The sequence below is a fragment of the Chlorocebus sabaeus genome, chromosome 5, assembly GCF_047675955.1.
Source record: "Chlorocebus sabaeus isolate Y175 chromosome 5, mChlSab1.0.hap1, whole genome shotgun sequence".
NCBI lineage: Eukaryota > Metazoa > Chordata > Mammalia > Primates > Cercopithecidae > Chlorocebus > Chlorocebus sabaeus.
Window position 1 is genome coordinate 50,085,864 of NC_132908.1, and position 12,024 is coordinate 50,097,887.

The following is a 12,024-nucleotide window of genomic DNA, read 5'->3' on the forward strand; positions in this document are numbered from 1 at the left end:
AAGTTGACTTGCTACAGAACTAAACCTACAGTTGTACCTGAAAAACTCATCAGTTCAGTTAAAATAGAAGGTGAGGAGGAAAAGTCAGAATGGTTTTGAGTTTTTTGTTAGGAAAATGTATTCATCCATGTTAAGACGATGAAACAATTTTAACATTGTTAGTAATCTTTATAAACCGTTCTCATTTGTTCATTTCAGAATTTTAAGCCTCTTTTTATAATTCAAATGAAAATAGCTTCATTTCTGTATTTTCAAAATAACACTGTTAGCTTTTTGTTAGAAAAATAATAAGAAGCCTTATCTAATTTCTTAAACTTGTTTTGGGTTCATTTGCATGACCTGCTTTTTAACCCTTTGCTAATCTTCAGCTATTTCATGTTTTAAATATTTTAGAGTATCTTTGAGAAAAGTATTTTTCTCCAATAAAAACTGCTTTGGATTTTGTTTTTTGTTTTTTTTTTTTTAATACTGATAGCCACATAATGCCATTTCACCACGGTTTTAGTTCTCAGGTGATTTTTTAAAATCAGATTTTTATGTATATTTTTTAAAACTTTACTGCAGGAAATGGCAGAGTGAGAGTTAATGTGTTACATGGAGGGAAGAACAGTCCATTGGGGGTTAAATTGCAGAGTCTAATGGAATAATAACTGGTAGCACCATCTGCTGGCCTACTTCCGCAGAAGGAGTCAGTATTTTTAACGACATCTCTAATATTCATGCTGATGCATTTTGATGCTTTGTGCATTCATTTCTTTCTGTGCTTTGTTGGAATCTGGCTATCTGCTTACAGCTATTGAGGAAACTCAGCCTTTTAGGAGTGTTTACAACCTTTTTCATATCTAAATAGGATGAACAGTAGATATAAACTTGCCAAGGCAGAAATGTGTTGATAAATCAAAATGTGTATTTGTGGAGGGTTGTGCATCTCTTGGTTGCAGCTTGCTAAATAGGCCATTTAGGAATCTTCTTTCAATGCTTTTTTCTTGAGCACTGCCTGGGGTGGTGAAAAAGCAGAGGGCAAGCCTTTGTCTGACGCCAAAAATGTCTTCAGTGAAGAGGCCAAGAGGAAGGGTAAGTGAAAGCCTGAATGAGTGGGAGGAGGAGGGGTTCTTTGGGCTAAAAGGCTAATGGGATTGAATAACCTTCCTTATTACTGGCTGCTGCTACGGGAGTCGTACTGCATCGCCATCTTGAGCTTGTTGCTGTTTTCTCGAGTCTTGGTTATTTGTTATAGCCTGTAGGCCTTAAGGTGGCATTTTAGAGAGCAATTCTAAACCCTCCTTCCTTTCCCAGTGCTGCAGCACTGCTATGAAACCTTTGATGAGGCAGGTATAGAAAAAATATCCAGTGAAGCACACTGGAATCAGCATGAAAATGTGTTTGGAAATTCCTGATGGTTTTTTCCTTTGCTATAGTCAGAGGCATGTTTACGGGTAAGAACATAACAAAACTGTGATCTAAGTATTTGTGGATGAATGCGTGTTTGAAGAGGAAATTCTTTTTAAAATGCTCTTGATCTGCTTCCTGTGATATTGCTAAATATTAATAATTTTAATGTAAAACTATAAAACTTGTTTCTTTCCCAAATTGCTTGAGCAAAATAATTATGATATAGAAAAAGAAAAATAATTTTCACATTTAACTCTTTCATGGGAAAACTAAAACTTTCTCTAATTTTAAGTATGAGAATGTCTTTACTAACTAGCTATGTTGCTGCATTTAAATATTAAATGAGTTCAGGTTCTAGTCGTAAAGCAGAGGCTTTATTTTTCTGAAAGTCATAATAAACTGTGTGGAGTAATTCTAAATTTTTTTTTATTTAAAAATTTATTAATGTTCAGAATTTTGGAGGGAAGAGGAAAGAAAAGACTTTTATTCCAAATGCACAGACTCTTTATGGGATAAAATTTTAATCAACTATCTTTACAGGACAAAACTTGAATCAACTAACCAAGAATGCTATGAAAATACCAATGAATCTATATTATTCTTCTTTAACGTTCATTTTTAAAAGTAGCAATTGAGCTGTTTGTATCTGTACTAATTTCTTGATAAGCAAAATGTTTTAATTTAAATTTGTTTGTAGCACTCACATATTTGCTAATGTAATTTTACCTTTGTGACAGTTGTTTTAGATGTACTTTGGTATATTCTATAAAAAATATTTTTATTTCTCTAGCCTCCATCTTCCAAGAAGAGCGATGGTTCTGGGCCATATACTAAGTTGCAGAATACCCAGGTGAGGGTCATGTCTGAGAAGAAGCAGAGAAAAAAGGTGGAATCAGAAAGCAAGCAAGAAAAGGCTAATCGTATAATATCAGAGGCCATAGCAAAAGCAAAGGAGCGTGGGGAACGCAATATTCCACGAGTAATGAGCCCTGAAAACTTTCCTAGTGCTTCAGTTGAAGGAAAAGAGGAAAAGAAAGGTAGAAGGATGAAATCCAAGCCAAAGGACAAAGACAGCAAAAAAACAAAAACGTGTTCTAAGTTAAAAGAGAAGACAAAAATTGGGTAAGTTGGTTAAGAATTAAATTTAATTCCTTTCAATGTTTTGTTAAAGTTCAACCTGTCTAACCATCTACTTTTGATTTGAGTGTATTTACTCCCATATTTGGGGTTTAAATTGTTGTCTACCATGTGTGCTTTATTTCCTTGCCGAATGAATTAGATAATATTTCAGGATCTCCCAAATGTTATGGTTCTATGAATGTAGAATGTAGCTTTTTGTATGTTAATATTATTAAAAGGGACTTAAAGTAGTAAAATATTTCAGCATATGAATCAGGAAAAGGATAAAAACAAACAAAATGAAATCCATATTGCTGTGCCAGTTTCATATTCACTTTCTTTACAGAGCATGCATTGTAATTCTTTATAAGATTCTTTATCTCTTGGTTGTACTTGTGCCTCACTGAGCACCTCATAGTTCGGAAACATGAAATGTAATATTTTCTTACAAAACCACAACTTTGGACTGAATGAAATGGCAAAAAAAAAAAAAAAAAAAAAACTAATACCATATAAATCAACAATAAGTAGCTGCCAGTTCTTACTGATTTACTTCCATACAGTCTGATTTACTTTATGTAATAAAGAGGCCAGGTGAGGATTAATGCTCCAAGAGAATTACAAGGACAAAGAATTGCTCTAGGAGGATACATTAATCCTATGTATTTTTTACTGCTTATCCAAAACATTTTCAAAAGATAAAATACAGTAAATGTTATAATTTGCTTTATAGGTGTATTTGCTTAGCATGCAAGTGTAAGCATAACTAAGCCAACATAGTTTAGAATGGTTTTTTCAGGACTAGTTGTTTTTGAGGACTTTATGTGGAAATTTTATATAAAGTGGTCAATCTGATTTTTCTCTTTTCCACAAAAAAGTCCGCAATAAAGAATGTCTTTATTGTGAAAATCTTCATTTGCTTAGAAATTGTTGACATGTTATATAGATATTTAGAACTAATGCAATTTTATAAACCAAATGAATTGTTAGCATTTTGAATGCAACCACTAAATTATTTAGTTTAGTCCTTATGTCATTTAGGTCCAAACTATTAAATAATATGGGCTCTCTTGTTATAATAGTTTAATAATAATATTGATTTTGCATTTCATTTGCAGACAGCTAAAATGAAATTTGAAAGATTTCTACTCATTTTATTTTTTTTTAGAGGTTTTAGGTATGAAAGTAACTTATTTTTCCAAAGCTCTGCCCAGTTTTAATTCAGGAAATCCCATATTTAGTCTTTTGCTGCACTAAAATTTAATATAATTAAGGGTTTCCAGTTTTAACTTGTTCAGAGATCTAGATAGAGTAGAATACTATTTGGAAGAGTAACGTTTTGAAAAGCAATGCATAAAATGAGGAAATTGGTTTGATAAACTGCAAAAGTTATACTAACTGTTACTTGCTTCAAACTTGGGAAGGAACAGCTAAAGGCAAAAGATACCAGAAGTAAATCTAGTTTAAGAAAAAATATTGTCCATAAGAGAAAACTAGAAATAATTAAATTAGAGAAAAACACAGATTTTTAGAAAAGTGAATTAATATGGTAAGGGGAGTAGTAACACTGAAGCGGGGTACTGACTCGTTTTGTGATATCTGTATTTTTGTTAGAAGTAGGTAAATTATTCATAGTAAATTATTTTAATATTGCGCAACATTGATCATTTTTCTAGAGGTAGCAAATTCTAGAAAACAAAATAGATAAGAAGTGTACTAGAAATGATATTTTTTCTGTTTTTGCTAAATACATGGTAAAATATTAAGTAGTTGCTAGAAAAGAAAAATTGTTGAAAATATAGGCCTTTATGATAGAGGAATTTATAAGTCTCAGGCAGATAAGTAGAATTGAAGTTTGTGTATGTATTAAGCTGTTAGAGTAAAACAGTATCTTAATCATTTATATCAAAGACAAAAGTTATTGTCATGTTGGAGGAAAAGGCATAGTTGGAATAAATGAAATTCATATACAATCCAGAATTCCAGTATTAGCCAATTGAAATATTTCATTACTGTGCCTTCCAATAAGCCACTATACTTTGTAATTTTGAATTTAGTGAGTTTTAAATTTTTGGGTGTAGAATCATTTAAGTAAAGTTCAGTTGCATCATTTCAACTAGCACCATTTTATATTAAACATCTCATTTAAAATTTTTTGTTTTTCTATTAGGAAAGTTGGGCTGTTCCTAATATCAAATTATTGCTATTAGTTAATTTGGAAAGCAGTGCTACTTAACCAACAGCAGTGTAAAATATAAATTTTAAAAGTAATGGCTGGGCGTGTCGGCTCACGCCTGTAATCCCAGCACTTTGGGAGGCTGAGGCGGGCGGATCATGAGGTCAGGAGATCGAGACCATCCTGGCTAACATGGTGAAACCCCGTCTCTACTAAAAATACAAAAATAAAACAAAAAAATAAATAAAAAATAAACATACAAAAACAAAATTAGCCAGGCTTGGTGGCAGGCACCTGCAGTCCCAGCTACTCAGGAGACTGAGGCAGGAGAATGGCTTGAACCTGGGAGGCGGAGCTTGCAGTGAGCCTAGATCGCGCCACTGCACTCCAGCCTGGGTGACAGAGTGAGACTCGGTCTCAAAAAAAAAAAAAAAAAAAATTTGAAGTAACTAAATTTGTGAACAATAATTTATGGTTGATGTCATCAGGATTGGTGTTTATTTAACCCATATATGTGATTTGATGTAATCTAGGAAGACAAATCTGAAGAAAAGCAATACTGCCCCTGCTGCTAATGTGCTTGAAACCTTTTCGTTGTCACTTTTATAGATTAACTTTTTTTCCAATGCAAATAATAGAATGTCCTTTTCAGAGTACTTTCTTAGAGTCTCATTTCATTTTTACAATTCTATGAGTTAGATTGGGCATGCAGTGTGATAATAGGGTTAAATTCTTTGACTCTGGAGTCAGTTGCATTTGTTCAGATTCTAGTTTTATCACTTACAAGCGGTGTAATCCTGTACAAAAAGCTAACATCCTCATGCTTTGGTTCCTCCTCTGTAAAATGGGAATAGGATAGTACTTGCCTCATAGTGTTATTTTGAGGACTAAATCAGTTAATAATATGTAAAATAGTACCTAGAATATGCTTAGTGTTCAGTAAATGTTAGTCATTATTGTTTTCTGAAAACAAATAGCATAGCTATTTAAGGAAAAAGCCAAGGCCAGGAGCCACACCCCTTTCTTCAAGCCCATACTCATTCAGCTACCTCAGTTCTCTCCATTAAGGCTCTATTCCTAAATAAGATCAGCTTAAAAATTAAGCAGGAAAACACAGTTGCTACTTGTTAAGGGGAATAATAGATTAACTTATTAATGGTTATTTTGGCATGACCATGCCTCTGTTGATCAGGTTAGCTAAAGTAGCATTTAGGATAGATAAATATAGTTTGAAATGTGCCTGGAGTTTGAGGGAGTTGCTCGTGATTATGTGGAAGGGTGTGGAATGGCAGGTGCAAAATGAAGGGTGAGGTAGGCCTGGAAGACTTTTATCTGCTTAGGTGTTTTTTGTGATCTTGGCAGTCAGGTTCTGAAAGCTGCCTTTCATACAAAATAGTGAGTATCCTTCAGTAGTAGTAGGTACATAATAGATGCTCCATGAATGGAATGGGATGAATTTTATGGGATGGATGGATGGATGGATGGATGGAAAGAAGGTTAAATATTAAATGACACCAAAGGATTGAACTTGATCTGTTAAATTGAAAACAGAAATGGAGGCTACTCCATTCATAAAACCACAGAGATATAACTAATAGTTTAGTAATAGTAGAGAGTTAGGATGAATTTACTAATTTATTTTAGAATCTAAGACTTCCAGTAGAATTTTCTTATGGCCCTGTTTGGTTTTAGATTATGGAATGGGATTTCACATGATTTGATAGAAGTATTTTTAAACCTATGATTTATTACTTTGACGTTTAAATTATGTTTCCATGTTGTCGTCAGTTGGAATTTACTTCTGTTATAGATTATCTGGCTGACATAACTAGAATGCTTTTGGTTACTTAAAAATGTTCTCATAGCCCTGTAAATTTAATCAATTATTGTCCTTTATGATTAAACTCTTTTCCTTTTTGTATTAACCATAATTATCCTCTGTATGTGTTACAGGAATAGTAGTTGTCAGGTACTACAAATAGCTTTTAGTTAAAACAGAACATGTCTAAATTTGGAGATACTTATCAGACTCTAGTAGGAATTAAGAATAAGTCATGTTATGAAGAAAAACAATAAAACATTAATTTATATCTCAGAATGATATTGTGTCTGTGTTTGCTATAGTCTTTTGAACCTCCAAGAAGAAAGGAGGAAAATAACATTTATTAATTATGTGCTATCATATATATATACACATATATGTATAGGTGTGTATTTTTAACAAAACTAGCATGTATGTCCACATGTTTGTCTTTACAGAGATGTTCTTATCTATATAATAAAATCTAAAGGAAAAATAAGATGAACAAAATCTGAGGGAAAAATAAGACGTATCATTAGAAATTGTCACTTCATAGTTCTTGTTAAAGTGACATATGAGGCCCTGCTTGCAAGCTTTCCAAATTAATAGGAATTTTGAAATAATATGTGCTCAAATTAAATATAAATGTCTTGGTGTATGATAAACGAAAGAGTTGTCAAAATGCATAGTATATATTTGTTATGAATTTTTTATTATTAGGCATACCATTAGTAGTCTCCATGTAGGTTCAACAGTTTTTTTTAAAGCCAATCTGATAAAATGTTTTGTGGATTTTACTGCTTGCATGTAAATTACAAAACTTAGTAAAAATCTGAAACATCTTTATCCTCAGAAAGAGTTGATATGTATGTAACTTATTATGAATTTCAAATAAGATTTGCAGTTTCATTTTTAAGAATAGTACTTTTATATAAATCATGCTAGTAAGGTTTATCATTGACAAATAGATGTACCATATTTTATTGAATCTAAAGTGTCACTGATTATAAAACAGACACACCGTTAATTTTATGTGTCAGTAGAAGACAAATATTGCCAGTTAAAACTATAGCATGTCATTGATTATTAAATGATTCCTGATTGCAGAGATGTTAATATGTAAAAAACAATAGATATCTTTTTATTTTTTCTTTTTTTGAGACGGAGTCTTGCTCTGTTGCCCAGGCTGGAGTGCAGTGGCGCATCTCTGCTCACTGCAAGCTCCGCCTCCCGGGATTCACGCCATTCTCCTGCCTCAGCCTCCCTTGTAGCTGGGACTACAGGCGCCCGCCACCACGCCCGGCTAATTTTTTGTATTTTATTAATAGATACGGGGTTTCACCATGTTAGCCAGGATGGTCTGAATCTGCTGACCTCGTGATTCACCCTCATCGGCGTCCCAAAGTGCTGGGATTACAGGCATGAGCCACGCGCCCGGCTAACAATGGGTATCTTCTAAGAATTCAACTGTGCAGATAAATGTATTGGCTGATTAATACTTAGCTAACAACTTGGATCCTTATTTCTTTCTCACATTAAATACCTCAGTAAATGCAGCCTTTCTGAAAAAGGATGTCCAGCTTTAAACAGGAAGTAATAGTCCAAATTCCCAAAAGCGTATAATACAATAACTTTCACATATTTAAGGATTACAGTTTTAACTCCCTTTTAAAACTTGCTTGTTTTTCTAAGATGAGTTTAAGCTTTGGGTCTTGAGTTGAACTTTAAATGGGCATCATTTCACTGAGTTAAGAGAGAGAGAGAGAGAGAGAGAGTGTGTGTGTGTGTGTTTTGAGTTTATATTTGAGGACTTAAAAAGCCTCAGTACCTTTCACTGGGCTTGCAAAGAAAAAATAATGTGACACTGTATTTTTGCCTTTTTTCTTCTCTTATGATGAATTGGATGTATTAATTACAACAAATGGACTAATTGGGTAAGATTCATTGTTTGTCCAATTATTGCAATGAGAGAATCAACAGGGGGCAATTACAGATTGATGCAGTATAGAACACAGCTTGTTGCACAGCAAGTACTACTAACACTTGGGCAGGATTGAAATAAGTGCATAAATTACATCTGAAAATCAAATATAGGCATATTAAGTATAAACATTGTGGTTTTCTACTGCCTATACTTATCAAATGAATTTACATTTCAAATTCATACTTTAGTTTTGAAATTGCCCTTTGCTGTCAGAAACAACCCATGTTTTGATATTTAGGTTTTTTCCTTGCCTGAGTGTATCTGCTGCTACATTTTGCTAACATTGATAACAGATCCTTTTAATGTTTTTAAGAACAAAATTTGCATAAAGCTTTTTATTGTTAATTTATTCTGTATCACATTGTTGCTTTTCTTTGGGGATATTTCTCCTTAAACCAGCAAACTGTCAGTTTATTTGAAGCATGTATTTATAATGAAATTTTATTTTAGAATTAATGTAGTAAACTCTTTGTAATCCATGATGGAAGAATGGAGTGCTCTATAGCAATTGGGTATTTTGCTTAACTGATTTTATTTTTTCTACTACTGAAACATCTGATTTCCTTCAGATAACATTTATGGCTATCTGTTGTCATTGTATAGATAATAGATATTTCTGGTTTTATGAAAGTCAGGTAAATGTTAATATTTAAAATTTACTAAAAGATAATATAGTTTCATATTTCTCTTTAGAGAGTCACTAAGTTTATTGATATTAAATATCTGTTGACTGGTTGAAGTATATGTGTCATTTTATTTTAAAATCAATAAGATATGTTAGAAATCATAATCTAGGAATAAGGGGATCATCTTTTGGAACTGAACACTGCCTGTCTGTATGGTGGGACCAATACCTACCTGCCTTGCCTATCTCAAGAGTTTTTCTCAGAATCAACTGAGGTACTGTAGGCAAAAGCACTTTACAATTGTAAGTGTTCTGTAAATATAAAATAGTTGTATCATCCTGAATATTTGTTCCTAGAGTTTTCTATACTAATTTTTACTCTCTGAGCCAGTGTTTCCCAAACCTGGTAGAGCACCAGAACTCTTGGGGGATATTTTTAAAGTCATATTGGAGTCCTCGTTTCTAGATCAGAATCCTGGGTTTGGGACCCACAAAACTGTTTGGGTTATTTTTGTCTGACTTTTATTTTGAAGTAGTGTCAGAAGTACAAAAATAGGTCAGAGTTCCCTTAAGCTCTTCACTCACCTTCCTCAAATGTTAACATCTTATGAACCATAGCACAATTATCAATACCAGGAAATAAACATTTTAATAATCCTGTTAACTAATCTGCAGACCTCATGCAAGTTTTGTGAGTTCCCTTTTTTTTGTTGGTCAGGATCCAATTCAGGATCCAACATTTAATTTTGTTGTCATATCTCCTTAGTTTCCTTCAATTTAGGATAACTCCTCAGACTTTTTTCTTCTATGATGTTTTCATTTTTGTAACATACTGGCCAGTTATTTTGTAGAATGTACATCAATTTGAGTTTGTTGGGCTTTTTCTCATAAAGATTCTGTATTTTATTTTATTTTTGAGACAAGAGTCTTGCTCTGTCGCCCAAGCTGGAGTACGGTGGTGCGGATCTTGGCTTACGGCAACGTCCGCCTCTCAGGTTCAAGCGGTTCTCCTGCCTCAGCCTCCCAAGTAGCTGGGATCACAGACATGTGCTATCACGCCTAGCTGATTTTTGTATTTTTAGTAGAGATGGGGTTTCACCATGTTGGCCAGGTTGATCTTGAATTCCTGACCTCAGGTGATCCTTTCTCCTCGGCTTCCAGAAGTGCTGGGATTACAGGCATGAGCCACCACGTCTGTCTAGAATCTGTATTTTAAATAGCTTTCACTAAGCTTTCCCCAAATGTTTAGGCACTGCTGATCTGATACCAGCCTAATTAATTATGCCTCTCTATAATATTACCTAGATGCCATTTTAGAATCTGTAATAAATTGGTAAGATTTATAGTTTTCAAGGTTCATTGTAAATAACCCTATTTCTAAAATCTCTCTCTCTAGATAGATCATTTTATTTAAAAAAATTTATAATATTTTAGAAATAGGGTTTTACTTTGTTTACCAGCTTGGCCTAGAACTCCTAGGCTCAAGTCTCCTCCCACTTCAGTCTACCAAGTAGCTAGAACTACGGGGTGCATACTTATACTCTTTTCTTTCTTTCTTTCTTTCTTTTTTATTTTTTTATTAACTCAGGTTTTTTTAATCTAATTTTGAAATGCCACCCGAATTAACCCAGAATTATATCAGCCAAAAATGATTTCAGAATTAACTTTTTTCCTATCATGGATATGTACCCTTTTTAAATAGAAAAGGCGTGTGTAACGTTTTGGACTTAGAAGGTTTAGTAGGGAAATACTATATATCTGAAATATCTCTTACAAAGTTAGAATCTGAAAACGATTTTTGCATGGGTTGTTAAAAATGACTAATGAATTCATGATGCTATTCCAGACATGCAGAACAATGTTGGAAGAATAATACAGAATATGGAAAATAAAGTGAAAGTTGCTTTTTTGTTTTTAAGTAAAAATTTTCAAATAATTAGTATAACAAAAGGCTTATCTAAGGTGTGATGGGAAACATTTTTATCTAACCCAACCCCACCACTCAAAAGGGCAAGTGTTTAAGATTTATTTGGTAGTTAGTATTTATTTATTAGTATTTTCTAGAGATTTAGGTAATATTTATCTATAAAAATAATGTTTAAGCAGCTTGGTCCTTTGTCCTTAGAGAATCTTCATTTAATCCCCTTATTCTATTGTGAAAGAATAGCGGAACCAGTTCATAGTCATTTGTAAATTTTTTTTTTTTTTTTTTGAGATGGAGTCTTGCTCAGTTGCCCAGGCTGGAGTGCAATGGCCGGATCTCAGCTCACAGCAAGCTCCGCCTCCCGGGTTTACGCCATTTTCCTGCCTCAGCCTCCCGAGTAGCTGGGACTACAGGCGCCTGCCACCTCGCCCGGCTAGTGTTTTATATTTTTTAGTAGAGACAGGGTTTCACCGTGTTAGCCAGGATGGTCTTGATCTCCCGACCTCGTGATCCGCCCATCTCGGCCTCCCAAAGTGCTGGGATTACAGTCATTTGTAAATTTAAAAACATATTTAAATATATCTGCCTCTCATTTCATTGAAAGTTTTCTTCATTGGGGTTTGAGTCTTTAAGCAGCCACATATGATATTGCATTAGAATGTGCATTCACATAATTCATTTAGCTTACCAAACATTGAAAAAATACCTTTTTAAGCAATATATGAAGGGTATTAATAGGCCATGATTTCCATTTCATGGGAGATTGTTATTTAAACAACTACACTCTCCGTATGTTGTTCTCATCTACAGACTAGTTGAAAATACACATTTAAGTTGGAGATTGATAGCAAGTAGGAGAAGGTATCAAATATATATTTTTACTACCCAGTTTTATTTAGTATTGTCCCTTACTTTGCCATTAAAAATCATCTGCACCAGTGCCTTAGGATGTAGCAAATATTCACAAGCAAAGTGATGGATACCTTTAGGAGGAGGTTCTTAC

At 33.6% G+C, this 12,024-nt stretch overlaps 1 protein-coding gene across 14 annotated transcripts in view; it reads left to right on the forward strand.

The window, feature by feature from the left end:
- Positions 1–12,024, forward strand: part of CHD9 (chromodomain helicase DNA binding protein 9) — a 274,674-nt gene that overhangs the window by 153,733 nt on the left and 108,917 nt on the right. For 9 of the 14 annotated variants that reach the window (XM_038008486.2, XM_038008481.2, XM_038008485.2 and 6 more), the window contains exon 3: positions 2,183–2,514. In XM_038008486.2, the coding sequence (XP_037864414.2) occupies positions 2,183–2,514 (332 nt within the window). Of the gene's footprint in view, positions 1–991; positions 1,075–1,138; positions 1,437–2,182; positions 2,515–12,024 lie in introns of those variants that run through there. The other 5 variants (XM_073015372.1, XM_038008487.2, XM_038008492.2 and 2 more) reach the window with 4 other exon arrangements.